Genomic DNA, 17,665 nt, shown 5'->3' with positions numbered 1-17,665 from the left:
TTTACAAGTGAGGAAGGTTAGAATTTCTATCTCAGGTTCTTCTACATTCATTTTTGGCGTCCAAAAGATATATCACTTATCACAACTGTTACATATATAGCAATTCACTTATGCTAAAGCATTCTTTTTTTCCCTACAAACACTTAGCCCTCCAGAGAACCACTCATTACAGTACTTTTATTATTATGCAGCACATGTAGCAGAGCAACAGCTGAGCAGTCAGTGGTGCCAAGCGAGCAGCGTCTTCACCAAAAGTTTCCAAGTTTATTTATTTATTTATTTTATACCAGTTTGTGAAATGCATCAAAAATGATGCCACCATTTTTGGTCTTCATTATTGCTCTAACATGTAAATACATACATGGATATAAAAACTATTAGCCTATATATCAATATTGGTGCAAAAATCCAGTAACAGAGTTATCATTTCCTTTGAAGGCCAGCATTTCGTCCCACCTCTAAATGTGATCATTCAGAACAAATATTAACGCTTTTGCATTCCATTCAGAGAACACTTTGTACAAAATTCTGCCACTGTATCACAACTCTGGCCTTCACAATTCTCTTTAAAGCACACAAGTCTCCATTCATTCACTTACAAAGAATAAATAATATCCTCTCCAGACTAAAAGAGACAGTAAAGCACATGAACTTGTCTCAGCCTCTGACTCCAAACACTTGACACATTACAGTTGCCATTATCAATAACCAAAACTAACCTGCTCCACCAAACAGCCATTGTGCGTGTATGTATGCGTAACCTGACTGACATGAATTTCACAACAGGAAAACATCCTTTCTCAAAAGGAAGCGGATTAGGCCGCAAAGAAGTGCGCCGCTGCCAAAACATGTCTTAAAAAATAAATCACAACCAATTAAAGGAGTCTTATTGCAGTTATTGAGGGAAAAGGGGGGGATAAAGAACTTTAATCCAATTAACAGGGCGCCCTCTAGCAGTTCGAGGACAATGGTGAGTATTTAGCTTTCAAAATAAATGTGGTCTTTTCATCCAGCCAAATGAACTTTGACAGCAGGGAATGGCTTTAAGTAGCTAAATGGAATAAATCTATTCAGTCCTATCAAAACATGGAAGCTATGGGCTCTTGAGGACTCTGCCCTGCACAGGATTAAAAATAATAACTGCAAAGTGACTAAGGTGTGATATTTAGCTCTCTCGTGGTAGTGGAAAGGAAACCAGCCTATAGTATGGGAAAATTTAGTCGAGCAGTCAAGTGACCAGACCACAGAGTGTGACGGGGAGAGGCCAAAGGCTAGTTTTCTGGTTCACTGTGCTTCACTGATTCCAGGTCATGATGGGAGAATCATGAATTTTTGGACATTAAGCAACACTTGCATGCAAGAAAGAGGAAGTGATAATGGCAAAAATTGTTTAACTGATTGCATGAAATCACAGTTTTGTTAGTTTTAAGTGAAGCCACGTTTTCCTGGCATCCCTGCAGACATTACAAAATGATCACTGGCTCATATTCATGGACACTGTTGGATCATGTAGGGACCAGAGCATCACACACAGAGCAGACCAACATCTCCAGGGAATATTATTATGAGACATTTAAGCCGCCTCTCAGTGGCTGCATCTCAATGAGCTCCTTTTTTTTTTTTTTTTTTTTTTTTGCTTGTTAGGACAGGCAAACTAGAAATTCCTACCACACAAACAGGACAAAAGCCTGTGTAGGTTGTTTTTGTATTTTTTCTCGCCACATTTGGCTTCGGTTGCGTTGTTGTCGCTTGTTTGTCTCACTTCAGTGTTTGATCCAGAGCCCCCACCGACAGTCTGGAACAATGCACTGTAGGATGCACACACACATTTTCCAGGACCTCTCAAGGGCCAGAGCAAATCTCAGTGTTATGAAAAAGCACACCTCTTCTTTACTTCCACATGAGATTTTCAATTTCTTTCGAAGAATTTGCAGATGTTGGGTACAAATGCACACAGCGACAGATTTTTACTCCCCCATTCAAACACACACACAAGCACTGGAGAGTGTGGAAATTATACCCTGACAATGCATAAGGGGGAAATAGGGCAAAGGAAAATCAAAAATGAGGCATATCATTTTGCAAACCCAGGGGGGTCAGAGCGACAACCCTGTGCTTTGCAATGTGGCAGTCAGATGAAGCTCCCATCACGGGCTGTTTGGAAAGACTGAGCTGATGCTGCCTTATGCAAAAACAATCAGTCACTGTAACAGTCCTGGAAACCATCCTTCTTTTGGCCACTTCACCTCCATCCGCACGTTAACACATGCACTGCACAACTGAACGCGAGAAGACAGCAGTTTTCTTTTTTTCTGAAAAACATAAAGGGAAATAAACTTACCGACGCCGTATTTTTCATGCTCCGTAGGTATCCACATGTTTACGGTCGGCGCATTTAAGTGATCGGTCGGAATAGCAGCGAAAGGCAGGGTTTGGGGTCTGGGTAACGCATTCTATTGGTGTGCTTTCCTCCGGTCTGTAGTAGGAGTCATTGTTTAGGTTACAGAAGGAGAAAGCGCCGCCGCCGCCGCTGCTTCTGCTGCTGCTGCTGCTGCTGCTCGTAGTGGTACGGAGCCGTGCTGCCTTCATGATCTGTGGGAAATAGGACGACTATCACTTCAGTGCACTCGGAGAGCTTCTGTATATGGAGATTTTTCATCATTTAACACATTTGTGGTATTTGGAGGCAGAATGAATACAAGCTTTACCACCAAATGTGATGTTTTTGCATTGTGAATCCCAATTCTCAATAGTTATAGTCAAAATTCCTCTTTAAGAGTTGAGCAGTAAAAGTCCACACTTCTTGTGCTGTCATTTAGCATGTGGCATTAGCATTAAATTATTTATGATTTGCTATTTCCGCCAACAGCAGAAAATTACGGCTGGGCATATGTGACATCGTTACCTGATACTGATATCGTTTTTGCTTCACAGTTTAAAAATAAATCAATAAATACATGTAAAAAATTTTAATCTGCTACTAGCTAATGCTAAATACAACTAGCACGAAAAGCTAGTAGCAGCAACGTTAGCCTATTTTCGATAGAATAAAATGAGCTAGCAAGTTGTAAGCTAAAATAAAACACCACTGTCTGTTTGAAGGACTATTAGCCTACTTTAAATACAACTTCTTACAGTTTAAACATGCTAGCTTGTTTACATTATTTTGTAAATTTGTGACATTAGGAGGCAGAGTGAATGAAAGCTTTACCACCAAATGTGATGTGTCTGCATTGTAAATCCTAATTCTCAACAGCTGTAGTCCAATATCCTACTTCAAAATTGATCTGTGAATGGCCACTCTTGTTTTTGCTGACATTTAGCATGTAGGATTAGCATTACAATTTTGTGCTTTCTATGTCTGCCAGCAGCAGAAATAAGAACAAATGTCACATGTGACATTTTACTGACATTATGTTTGCTTTATAGTAAAAAAACAGAAAAAAAACAAAATGTTAAAACAAAAAACACGAAAATCTGCTACTACTAAATACCATTCGTAAGAAAAGCTAGTAGCAGCTACATTAGCCTATTTTCAATACAATAAGATGAGCTAGTAGGTTATAAGCTTATACAAACAAGCCCATTGTCTACTTTAATTGCTATTAGCTTATATCTAACACTTTTTTTGGTAGTTTATATCTTAATTCTCAGCAGTTGTAGTCCAAAATCGTACTTAAACGTTGAGCTGTAAATGTCCACACTTACTGTACTTGTCTTAGCTAATATCTCTGTAGCATTAGCATTACAGTCCTGTGTTTTGGTATTCCCAGTACCTGCAGAAACAGCATTTGCAACACTGTTGTATGTTATTGATATAATTTTGCTTCACAGTAAACTAAATAAATAAATAAATAAATAAAAGTAGAAAAGTTGAGACAAAAAATAAAACTCAGAATCTGCTAACAGCTAATGCCAAATACCATTAGCACAAATAGCTATTAGCAGCTGCATTAGCATATTTTCAATATAATACGATGAGCTAGTAAGTTCTGAGCCTATAAAAAATGGCTCACTATCTATTTTAAGGACTATTATCCTACATTAAATATATTTTTTTCCAGTTTAAACATGTTAGCTTCTCATTTTGTCCTGAATATTTGGCATATCAGCTATGTCAGTAATTAGGAAATATCCAAAAACCGTGTGGTTATAAGTGAATTAACAATCAAATAGTCAAAACAAGAGTCAGTTCAAATCTGCTACAGCCTGATGCTCAATAGCAATAGCACAAAAGCTAGTAACAGCAACATTAGCCTATTTTTGATGGAATGAGTTGTGCTACTAAGCTATAAGATCAAAGAAAACGCTCCACTATCTATTTGAAAGTCTATTATCCTACATTAGACATAATTGCGAGTCTAGCTTGGAAAGAAACCTCCAAACATGGAGTTTTGAGTGGAAATTCACTTGCTGTAAATTAAGGCTTCGCCAAGACATTCAACCTGTGTTTTATTCCCTAACGTCATGACCTGTTGAGGCGGCAGCTTAGATTTAAATGTACAACTGAGAAGTTTCCGAGGAGCACTTGAAAGCAGCAGCATAGCCAGCGCAGCGAGAAGCTACAGCAAGGCATTCTGGGACTTGTAGTAGCAGCCACTGACGTCAATGACGGTCTCTGTATCAACAGCATCTTCGTCACATTAGGGTATTGTTCTGTTTTTGGCTTTTCTGGTGAACACAAGGCTGGAATATGCTTGTTTTGTTTTTAAGGATCTCTGAGGTATTCTGGAGTAAATAAATCTCAGTTTAACACAGAAATGTAAGCTCTGATTTACTGTACATTCAGCCAAGGAGATGCACCTTACAGAGAAATAATATTAGGATAGTGGTGTAGAACATGACCTTGTAAGAGTGGAGAGTCCTCTTGGACATGAAAGCTTTCTGCTGGGAAAACTGATCATGAAAAATACATGAGTCTCTATGAGGATGAAGCAGAAAACTGGAGGGAGTTCCAGAGCCAAAATGAAAGAGTTCAACACTCGGAGAAAAAGAAAAAGTGAGCTGAGCGTGTCTGTATGTGGGTGAGTGCACGTGCACCCAGAAATGACACATTTTTTATGATCTAATACACCCATACAACTCGCACACTGTTTTTCTCCTTTCTTTCTCCTCATCATCAGTATTTGCCTGGGTGTAGTCGGTGCTGTGTTTGAGCACAAAGAGATTTTTGCAACGACAAGAAAAGAGATATGTTCATTTCTCATGCTGCAAATGGTGCATTAAAATGCTTTGAAGTGTCAAATGTGCCTCTCTTTTCTGTGTGTCTCATCAGCAGTTCACATGTCCACTTACCCATCCACCTTTGTAGTTTATACGGTGAATTATGAATGGATGTGCCATGAAAAAAAAGCAAGCAACCCCAGGCAGGCTTTGTAGGTTAAAGTGCGTACTGAGCACTCACATGGCATCACAGGCCGAGTGTCACCCCCCCTTTTTTCCCTTATCTGCCTTGTTTCTCTCACTGTACATACATACAGTAAGCAGCATAAATGCCATGGCATACATTAAATTAAAAAAAAAAGCCGACTAGCAGTTAGAGCTGGATTAATTTTACAGTGGGTTTCCACGTTGCGCTGCTTTATCCCGATCCTTCGATATTTCTGATTGGAGAGGTTGGGGGTTGTGGGAATGCTCTACTCTACATATGAATAAATCATAAGCCAGGGAGTAAAGTAAGACAGAAACCCCATGGATTCATCCCTGAGAGGACAGGAGATGGGAGTCGGTGTACATTTTTTTTCTTTCTTTTTTTTAATAAAGTGGAAAGTAGACTGTGTTCTACATCAATTAATCAATGCTCAAACTTCTGCTGCCTTCAAGTTTTATGTTGCGATAAAGGTGAAAAATGTGGCGAGGCAAACAAGAAAAATGAGTATTGGACAGATAAGACAGACAGAGAGGTTGACTGCCAACAGCTAAACCTGACCTGACTGAAAGAGTGCAGTGTTTTAGTGTCAGTCCTTTATCCCGGCAATGTGATTTACACAACACTATATAACACTCTACGTGTATTTTCATCACATTTCTGTACTCAACAAAATTAAAAATTTTGTCATTTGCATATCCGATGGGGATTATACTAAGGATTGTTCCTCAGTCCATTGTCACACATCTGTCCTATACTTACTTGAAGTATTTCTATCTCATGCTATTTAATATTTCCAGTCTTGGTAGCTAAAGTAACACATTCAGATTTGACATGCAAACATACAGTCATTTTATAGAATAAATGCACTGTCAAAAATGAGAATACTAAAACATGATACAAATGTTAAAATAAGTTCCACCCATACTATGCTCCTTTTAAGTCAATTCTCAAGTGTCTTTCAAAATTTCAGCTAAAAAATGCTATAAAGATGGTTGATTGTGTAACACTTGGTTTTGGTCCTGTTCTAAATGGGCTGCAGCTGATCTACTGTAGTCCCCGCCCCCTTCAGGAAGAAGACTCTATGCATCTGCGATTGACAGCATTCCATACTTCTATTACCTGACAACAGAAAAATAAATGAGAACGGCTTTATTGGGTATGCAGCTGTATTAAATTACAGTATATGTGACCACAGAGAGCAGAAAACACTAGCCAAGCTTAGTTTACTGTGGAGCACAACGTGCAACTTCAAAATTCAACAACCCACCCGGTCCTTGTTTCTTAGTCTCAAATCAGCTTTTAAATTATAACTACACTCTCTGAATGTCTCCAACATTCACAACAGAACACCCAAAGCTTTATCTGTGGGCATATGATTGACGCTAACGCTAACATTAGCTTCATTTGTCATACAGCTCACGAACATTAAAGATTTTCTTTTTGTTCTTCCTCAGATGCTGGGAGTGCATAAAGACACTTGTGTTCACTCTCGCAGCCAACAGCAAGCTTTAGTAATCGCACAGGCAAACATCTACGTATCTTAACCCTTTGATGCGCATTGTGGGTCAGGAGATGTTGACGCTGATTAAGTCTAAAAGTGTCAGGTAAATTTCTATGTACCTAGCAGTATACTGGAGTTTTAAATGTGACTTGTTTTGTAGGATTCCCGAGCAAGTGGCAGTGCATTTTATATCCACCAGCAATGATTGGACAGCAACTGTAGCAATGGAGACAAACTACACTACAGAAACTGGCAATATATTGGAAAACCTGGGAAGCATTCAAGACGCTTCTGATTTTCCAGATTACAAAGAAACTCAAAGGTCAGAGAAAGGATCACAGTCTAAAAAAAGAAAGCAAATGACTATGATGACATACAGTATGTTACAAGCATGTGTCCACAGCATTTATGTGATTATTTTCACCACCAAAAGGGAGGAACAAAAGTCCCATGCAGCCTTTCACCATAAAGGCTAATCCTACATATGTTGAAAGAGAAATTTACTGTCCCTTTAGTCTCTCCAATGCCAAGCTGTAAGTCCACAGACTGACAAAGAATGATGAAGTGACAGCTGAGGGGCTGAAGATGGAAAAACGGGGAGAGAGATCAGAGGTGACATATCTGTCCACTGACCACACTGTGATCGGATTATGGTGGACTGAGCACAGGTTGAGTCATCCAGCATTCAGCCCAGGTGCTCGTGTTTTCTCTTTCACCTTCTCCTCACCTCTTCATCCATTCTTCTCTGTCCACATTCCCAGTGTCTTTACTCTTCTTCATGTTTGCTCCGAGTTTCATCAGGGAGACCCATATGTTCCCTGCCGGGCATCGTTGTTGAGAATCAATCACGGAGGGGAAGATGGTGTCGGCCATTGCCGCAGACAGTTCCGCTAAAGCCCAGATGGGCTCTGAAGATTGCTCAGCATTTCCACCACTCAACCACCAGTCTCTTTTCATCTCTGGCCCATAGCCACATTTAAACGTAACATCTGTGCTGCATAAATCAAAATGGTTACAGCGAAGAAGAGGGGAGAGCCTCTGGAATCAGCCGAGACTTCACTGGCTTTGGAACCCAAACAAGTAGTGGCAAACAAAAGAAATTAAAGACGACATGGTCATTGATGCGTTTTAAAGCCGTAGTAGAGTTTTCAGGTTTCATTTGTCGACACCCCTGTTGATCTCCTCTTATTTTTCCCTTTTAACCACCACATGACTGGTTTATAATGTCAAAAAATGTGACTACACAAGAGCTGATTTACTTTTCTGGATGGTTGAAGCAAAAATGACACCAGCTTATCTCAAGAGGCCACTGCCTATCAGCTCTTCTCAGCACTTCTGAGCTTTGATTTAATTCACACCAGGAAGTGTAGGTCAGATGGGGGGAAAACATATGCCTCCCTTAGCTCACACACAGCAGGCAATATCCACCTCCAGGAGAAACAGGCCTCTAAATATAGCCATGAAAATAGGCTGTGCGAGATAGAAGAAAAACACCCCTCATTGTATATTTTACCACACGAAGACTGAATTTCACACCTCAACACCTCTGATGAAGGATCTTCACATAGAAACGGCCTTAATTACATTGCTTTTCCCACATTTACAGTATTGGCACGTTTACTGTAGCTTAGAAAGGGATTAGTCATTTGCTCCTCTTATACGTGTAATAACTTCTTAGGGTATAATCTACCTGTAAAAGCCCATTTATATTCACATAAATATGTGAATGCATAGGCTACACATGAATGTACAAACACAGACATGTATTGTTGAAAGAAAGACCCTTTTATTCTTGGGGCCTATGTGATACAATAACATAAATTAAAGGTGTAATATGGGGAAGGTGGTGTATACTATATTATTACATTTCCATTCATAGATCAGTCAGTTAAACATGTGAGAATAAATAAAATGAATCCCAATCTTAAGCCTTCAACTGAGGACAACAGAACGAGACTAAAGCGAAATCCCGGTGGCCACACTCACAGGCTTCCCAGCTAATACCACGAGGGCTTAGGGCTGCCCCTCTGTCAAATCAGTAAATGCATGAGGGCTCTTTTGCAGGCATTTTGATCTCTTTATGCACACTTTCCATAAGTCTGCATTTCTAAAGCTGTTGCCTGAAGGGATCACCCACAGTTCATAGCATTGTGACGTGGCAACAAGGAGAAGCCTGAAAGTCTGAAAAGAGGTAAACAAACAAGCATGGAGGAAGCAAGTTACCATATGACCAGAACTGTGCTGTTGTGTGGTTGTACGACGATGAATACCAAATAAGCTTTATCTGAAATGCTTTGTCCGAGAGAAAAGTGAAATAAAAAATTCCCAAACCCATGACAGTATGAAAGCCATTGTGGTGTCAGTAAGATAGCTTAATATGTCGCTGACCTGTTCCTATTTATACCATTTCAAACTCAAGCGGCTGCTTGCAAGATGATTTGATCACTTTCCAGGTAGCATGTGTGAAGTTTGTGATGGTTTAGTGCTTTTAGGGTGGAAGTTGAGATTGGGCCTAAGAGTCTTGAGTCATGCTAGCAACTTTAAAATTCACGACAACAATGCTAGCATGCTAACAACGCTAACATGTTGAAATTTAGAGTTCATACTATATATCACCTTACTTACATAGTGTGTTGACATGCAAACATTTGCTAATTTGCAGGAAATATAACTATCAATAACAAGAATGTCTGTTTTTGGTCATTAAATAATTGAACAAATCTATGTTTTAACATAAGGGACAGATGGAAAGTTAAGACATTAAAAAAATGATCATCATCCTAAGGGGAATGTGAATTTGTGTACTAAATTTTGTGGTATTTCCTCTAATACTTGTTGAGGCATGTCACCTAAAACCATAAATATCTCAGATTTACATGTAAATTTCAGTGGGAATGCAGGGGATAAATGGCTATAATTATAGACATAGATGCAAGAATGCAGGTGCATTCAGAAAAGGCACCAATTTGTGCATAAAAATGCATCAAACTAAGTGTTTGAAGTGAAAAAATTTTTTGGAGCGGGACCTCCACACCCCATAATTAATGCATTGCTTCCACAAATAAATCCCACACCTGTCTCAGACTCAGAGTGACACTAGAATGAAAGTGAGTAAATCACAAATCACTAAAGTCAATGAGGTCCCTGCTACAAGACTGAAAAAGATTTCATATCAATCTATCCACTTGTTGTCGGGATATTTCAGTCTAAACCAAAATGTTGAACTGACCGACCAACATTTCTATCCTTTGAGCCACACGGCTGCTGCTGAAAATCCTTCAAATCCAATAAAAAGCTATTGTATCGTCAGATATCTGGCATTATTCTTGATAGTGTCCTCCTGAACAACATGAGTGATACAGCAGTATCTGCAGATCCCAATGACTTTGGATGAGAGCAGCACATCAGCTCGACTTTTTTTCCCTCCCTCCTCTCTGCTGGGCCTCCACTTCAAACCGTGTTTTGGCTGGATGTAAAAATAGACCTCCTCCGTCTTTCTCCTTAGCATCAATACGGAATGCAACGTGGATGATTTTTCATAGGTTTGATATGCAAAACCACGCTCACAGGCGATGAAACATGATCCGCTGTACAGGAATGGATCCTGTCACCTGCAAGTGTTCACCGTGGGAATCAAAAGACTGAAAAGTACCGTGTTTCCCCGCATGTTCTCTCTTATCGAGTTTAACTGCGTCTCTGATACACCCAAAACGTTTACTATCAAAAAAAAGCTCATGAGGCCTTACAGACGAGCAAGATACGATTTTTTATTTTTACATATTCCGTAAATGCTTGTTTCCAGCTGCTTTTCACCTCAGTCTCTTCAATGTATTCTCAAAGCAGAAAGATCTTTGATGCGCGAAGGATCCAATCTTGTTTCAAGAAAGCTACAAGTGGAGTTAAAAGGAGCAGCTCAGTCGTCCTTACAAATCTGTTATCATCTTTAACCTATTACGGCCTTTTTATCCACTTTGCTTGAGGATACATCTGAATAAAGAAGCTCTTCTCCTCTCTTAAAATTTAATATGTGATCATTTGTCACAATGACAACAATCAAGACACTTTATTTGAGAAGCTTGTTCCACTGTGTGATTATGAGAGATCCTCTAATCTATGACCATTCTGATACTGCATCAGTGGACGTCCCACTGGATGGGTTTCCTTTAATTATGAACAGATTTACATTTGACTGAGAAAAAGGCTACTCCGAAGTTCTGGAGCTAAAACCACTAAGGCACCCATTATCTCTGATAGTGAAACACTCACAACTGTTTCTTCAGAAGATCTAATAGGTGTGAAGGTTGAGTAGGGGCAGAGAAGTTCTGAAATATACCCAGGTGCAAATAAAAGAATCTTAAAATGAATCCAGTGCAGGAATGCTAGTGCCGCAGTAATGCCTTTCCAATTTTTTTTTTACCTGTTGGGGGTCTTGCAGCAGCTGCATATGAGACAATGAGAACTGGTCGATACCCAGGTGCACTGAGTTGCAATAACCCAGCCTTGAGGAGATTGATGAGATGGTAACAGTCTTAATGTCAGTGAGAGAGAGGGTTGATATCAGTTGAGGATAGCACCCTTTCATCACAGAGTTAATCTGTTAAATTAAAGTCCACGGACATAAAGGTCAGTGGCCCGAAGTGGTTAGTTTATACCAATTATGATGTTGGGTTGGATCTTTATTCACCAATCTATATTCTAACTCGAATCTATGAGTTCTGGGTAGTGATTAAAAAATGAAAGCAGGATTACAAGCAGCCGAAATTGGCTTCCTCCATACAGTGGCTGAGTTCAGGATTAGAGATCATGTGAAGAGTTTGGACATTTGGAGGAAGCTCAGAGTAAAGTTCCTGCTCTTTCACATCAAAAGGAGCGAGCTGAGGTGGTTCGGCCATCTGATTAGTAAGCCTCCTGGGGTATTTCATCTGGAGGTTTCCTGGGTTTTCCCAACTGGGAGAGATTAAATATCCCATCTGGCCTGGGAATGATTTGAGATTCTCCAAGAAGAGCTGGAGAGCCATCATGTCATCATTACAATATTGTACATGTTGCACTGCTATTTACAGGACTTTGATGTCCTCATTCACTGAATATTGTTCCTGTTAGCATTAGACACCTAATGATGAATTTTTCAATTTTGTATATTTTTCTATATATTTATATATTCTATTATGTTTTATATTTCTCTATTGTGATAGTCACTTTACTCTTTCTGCTTGCAACTGGAATGACAGAATTTCCCCTTGAGGATTCAATAAAGTATTTCTATTGTATTCTATTGTATTCTATTCTATTCTATTCTATTCTATTCTATTCTATTCTATTCTATTCTATTCTATTCTATTCTATTCTATTCTCAGAAATAATTCATTCATATCACAGCAATCATAATCATATAACATGGTCTTCATTGGCACATCTTTATTGTGATCAAGGAACTCTAGATGTTTAATTTTCCAAATCTTTTTTAACTGATTCTCACTGTTGTTTTAACCCTTTGATGCACAACATGGGTCAAAAATGACCCATATTCAATGGAAAAGAGTTGGTTGTAGATTGGACAGTTATTATTACCAACGTTTGTTTCACAGATTTACAACCGATCTACAGCACAGGTTACAAGTTTTCACGACTATGACTATCAGATATATCGGACGTGGAAACTTCTTTTGATTGTTGAGACAAAGATAAGTTGTTCCCCGAAAAGTCAAAGTGCCACATTTCCTCAAGTTACAGTTTTTGTTTCGTGGTAACAGCAGGGCATCGATGCTTGTGTTTTTATGACTAACATGCTCTGCTGGGCTCCCACATCCCCCATGCTGTTGCACGCTGTGGGTGCAATATTACAGTATACAGCCACCTGGACCCCAACACACCCACCAGCAAAAACATAATCGTGCCTGGGAGTACACACACACACACACACACACACACACACACACACACACACACACACACACACACACACACACACACACGTTCATGCTGGACAGATGGCTGTCATAAATGGCTGTATCTGTTAGCAAGTTGAAAGCAATCCTTGGCAATGCGTCCCCTTCCCACACCCACCGACCCACATACATCATACATCACATTTCATCTCATCGGCTGACAGCACAGTCACACACACTCACACACACAATACGATGAGAACTGAAAGCCTGAGCCCACAGTGAAAACCATTATATCAGAATTCAGAAAATTAGAGGATTCAAGAACATTTTTAAAAGTTCTGAAATGTAAAATGCTAAGAAATATTTCAGATTCGGGTCTTTTTCTTGGTCAGCATTCAAATGCAAGCAATTTTGTGGCATTGGCCATGTTAACTCAGTCGTACAAAAAAGCCAAAATGCCTTATTCAAGCAAATCAATTTGCAGCGACTATCCACCTCTTATAGCTATGTCTCAAGTTTCCAGCAGAACGTTGTAAGCTGCAGTGTGTTGGTGGAGAAACATGGCATTAGAGTTAGGTTATATATGAAATTGTTATTGTAAAAACAGGGGCTTTCTCAGTATCAAATCTTCGCCACACTGAAGGTTGCTGAGCGGACAGTGCTTGGCATCCTAAAACACTTTGTGCATCACACCACACCATCCAAAGATCAATACATCAAGCTTTGCTCCTGCAGAGATATAAAAGCAAGTTCTTCAAAGATACAGAATTTGCCAAATAAAAAACAGCAAAAGTCCTGTCAGAAGAAAGTTGTCTAGTAGTCATCTCAGAAGACGAGTAGTGTCTCTAAGGCAGCTCTCAGGAGGGAAGACAAGGCCCAGAGCTTGAGGTGGGCAAAGACAGAGCAGCATTTCTCAGCGGAAGACTGGAAAAAAGTCCTTTTTACTGATGAATCCGGCTTTGAGATTTAATGCAGCACTAGAAGAGTGCACGAAAGGAGACAAACAAGCGAGAGAATGGTACTGAAGTGTATAAAGCCGACACTGAAAGTATTAACACCAGTTGACCATTCATTAAGCAGCACTATTCCCCTGAAAGCAATCGTCAGATCTCAGCAGAGCAGCTGTAACGAGGAATAGCAGGTCTATTTACGTTTCTCTGCATCTTAATGAGCTGTTAAATCTGTTTTTTAGGCTTTCAGGAACCAAAAGAACACAAGAGCAACAGCACAAGAAATGCTTTAAAGAGTGTGTTTATCTCATCTGAAAGAATCAGCTAACTTCCATCCAATTAGCTCCATCAATTACCAAGTACAAAGGTAAGCTAGACCAAGGAGTATTGTGTTTTGTAAGGTTTCAGGATGCATTTAAAAACACCTTTACAATAGCACTTGTGCTGTTTTTTAATTTTGTGGAATTTCGTCCTAATTCTTAGTGTGCATCAGGACAGAATATGTGGTCAATCAGATCTAATCCACAGCTTGTGTTATGAATACAATATGTTAAAAAGTTCATTGTATGCTCTGAAATAAAGTTTTTATTGATCAGTTAATTGTAAGGGATTTTTCACAGCAAACTTGTCCCCAGATGAATAACGTGGTTTTAATGTGACTTATATCCCCATTTTTGACATTGTTGTCATGGTGACATTAACTCCAAGAAAGAGTGTTGGGCGTTACAGCTGCCGAGCTCAATAACTTTATAGAGAATTTGCTATTAGCTTCTGAATCGTATATATACAGTGTTCCTCATTTTTGTGGTGCGCAATTTCTAAAACTGTCTGACTATGTCCAAGTCTCAAATAAATACGAACCAACTGTGTGTGTTGTGGTTTTGTACTGCCCCAGTTACAAAGACATGTGACGTCTGTGGTGTAATCAGCTGAAAGCTACTGAGCGCAGGCAAAACTACACTCAAATGTATTTTCACAGTTTTGACCGTCTCAAAGTTCAATGAATGCTTCTTAACCCTCATGCCTTTAAAAATTGACCTGTTTTAAAGTTTGAAAAGGTGAAAAAAATATATATTTTCACAGTGAAACTTCTGATGTCCACATTTTCAGTATTTTTGGGAAATCTTTTAACATTTTTTGGTGGAAAAAAACGAAATGTTAAAAATGTTTCTTAAGAACATTCACAACATTCTTAAAGAAAATATTTGAAGTTTTACTGATATATATGTATTCATTTTAGACATTTTTAGGATTTTTTTGGAAGATTTTTACTCATTTTTTGAAAATATTTACAAGAATTTTAAAAAAAAAACTATCAAGGGAAACTTTTAAGGAATTATTGGAATTTTCTTCCTGAAGGTTCTGCAAATTTTCTGAAATTTGGAGAATTTCTTTGCTGAATTTTTGGATTTTTTTCAGCCAAGGAAACAATATTTTTTGGTGCCCGTAAATGAGGACAACAGGGAGGGTTGGTTATTGAATGTCATTTTCATCCATCCATTATCTATACATGGCTTAATCTTCATTAGGGTCATGGGGAGGCTGGAGTCTATCCCAGTTGACTTAGGGCAGATAGTCACCAGTCTATCACAGGGCTATACATAGAGGCAATTTTGAATCACCAGTTCATTCAGCATGATTTTGGACACTGGAGTACCCGGTGAAAGGCCACGCATGCTTAGTGAGAACATGCAAACTCCATGCAGAAAGATAACAGGCCCAGGCCGAGACGCAAACTATGCATCTTCTATTCTACAATTGTTTTAGACTTCTAATCTTGAACAAAATCAGATGTGGACCTTTAAGTATTAAGTTTAAGAACCCTTGGTGGAGGCTAGAGAGCAGCTCTGCCCTGCTGTTTAATAGATTTGTAGAAGTTTATGTCCCAACAACCAAAGCTCAACTCCTCAGCGAACACAGTATTAGTTCTAGTATTAGTTACTCCTCATCCTGCAAACTTTTTCTCTTGTAACATTAAAAGTAAAATCAAGCACCCACTGTTTCATGCAGGTCAAGTGGTGAATCTGGCGCTGGTATCCTTTAAACCAGTTGTGTGCTGTCCAAGCTTTAGTGATAGTAACTAAGCAAACAGTTAAACCAGGGGTGACACATGATTCATAAAAGCATTAATGTTTGTTATTTCAGCAAATTGCACCCATTTTCCTGTGGAAAAACTACTAATATGCAAGAAGAGACAATAGTTTAGGTGCTAAAAGTGCAATGTTAGACATTTCAAGCTAAAGCCACAAACACCATATAGAAGCAAAAGTTTATATGCAGCGTAATTAAAGCAAGTAAGAATAGAAGTATTTATTGTCAATGCAATCCTGTCAGTGCATTCACAGAATCAAACAACATTTAAAGTACAGCAGGAGATGGATTTACAAGCATCTTTAGTGTAAAGATTCCTTATTTGTTGTCTTAAGAGCTATAAATACAGCAGTGTGACTGATGTTGCACATGTATGGAAAAGTATGACTTAAAGTCGTGCAAAAATTCTATACAAGGTTTGGTTGCATGCAAACATGTATCATTTCAGTAAAAAAATACAAGGTACGCAAGGCAGTAGGTGCAAATGTGTATCAAGATACCGATTCTATAAGCGTAACACTAACGTGAAACTGTTTTCACTTGTTTCGCCATTTGCAATTATTCATCGCCGTATTAAATAACATGTTAAAAGTCCAGGTTTGGCTCTGCGCAAACATGCAATCTTTTGTTCTCTCTGCTTCGTCATCTGTCTTACTCATTTCTACAGAACCACAGGCTGGCAATCGCACAAGCAGCTCTGGGCTAAGTGCTGTTTGCTCTTTTTCTGGTTGGTGTTAAGCTGTTCTAACAGCCGGTTGGTCTGTGGGTGTTGGTGTGAGGAGCAGTCTGTGCTGTACTGAGTGTAAATGCTACACCTACATCCTCTAATCCACACACACACACACACACACACACACACACACACACACAAAAAACAAAAAAACAGAAGTGGCGTATAAAAATTCACCAGAGTGAAGGGTGAGCTGATAATTTCTGCTTTTCTGATGCATTTGGTCCTTGGTGCATTTTTAAAAAAAAAAAAAAGTCAGGAGAGGTGTGATTACCACGGCTGTGTGTTGACGCGGACTAATAACATAAAAGCATGCTGACACGTTTAACTGCAGCCTCTGACACCTGCGACGCCGTACGTCGCTATCAACCTGATGAGCTGGAATAACATGCTGTAGCTGCTAATGCTCAGATGGAGGTGAAAGTAAGCAGTTATCTCCGGGAAAAACCTTGCTGCAGGAAAAGTGTGAGTTGGTATCCATAAATGAATAAGAGCAGAATTTTTTTAAAAATGGATTTCACTCTGCTTACATTATGGAGATTATTATTCCGTATGAGATCACAGTGAATATGTACAGAATGTGGTGTTGGAACATGTGTTGATGTGTGAATTTAGAAGGATGTGTGATCAGCTGGCCTTAATTATCTTTTTCGTTTCACGTTTTTTTTCGATATAATAACCTCACATTGCTGCTCTTGATTTTATTTAACTGAAATTAGGTGGAGAGATAAACTGAGGTCAGCGGATCAGTTAATTAAATTTAGGCCGCCATCAAGATCTGGGGTTTCCGTCATTATGCGATTATCGTTTTCTTATTTTGATGAGCTCATATGCTAGCAAGGAAAATAAAAAACACACTAAATACAACAGATAATTTCCACTTGCATTTGTTTTTGTTACAATCCAAGCGTCAAATTGTCTTAAAAGGAAAAACAAAAGTGATTGTAGCTCTTGTTATGTGTGTTGGTTGAGTAATATAGAGTGGCTTTGGCTTGTCAGCAAAACCAGAAGCAGGAAGACTGATCAGGAAAGATAAGTGAACAGAATTACAAATCACAGCAGGATATGAAGCAGCAAAGATTTACAGCTTGGGGAAGCGCTATCAGACAAACTGTCTCACATGCTGCATAG

General features: G+C 39.1%; 1 protein-coding gene across 5 annotated transcripts in view; it reads right to left on the bottom strand.

Annotated features, from left to right (window-relative positions):
* Nucleotides 1-2,569, bottom strand: part of dock4b (dedicator of cytokinesis 4b) — a 135,447-nt gene extending 132,878 nt beyond the window's left edge. For all 5 annotated transcript variants that reach the window (XM_023262540.3, XM_023262548.3, XM_023262561.3 and 2 more), the window contains exon 1: nucleotides 2,342-2,569. In XM_023262540.3, the coding sequence (XP_023118308.2) occupies nucleotides 2,342-2,378 (37 nt within the window). In that variant the 5' untranslated portion in view covers nucleotides 2,379-2,569. The remainder of the gene's footprint in view (nucleotides 1-2,341) is intronic.
* Between the last annotated feature and the right edge of the window lie 15,096 nt (nucleotides 2,570-17,665).

Source organism: Amphiprion ocellaris, chromosome 21 (genome assembly GCF_022539595.1).
Source record: "Amphiprion ocellaris isolate individual 3 ecotype Okinawa chromosome 21, ASM2253959v1, whole genome shotgun sequence".
Taxonomy (NCBI): domain Eukaryota; kingdom Metazoa; phylum Chordata; class Actinopteri; family Pomacentridae; genus Amphiprion; species Amphiprion ocellaris.
This window is presented reverse-complemented; position numbering and strand designations above follow the sequence as displayed.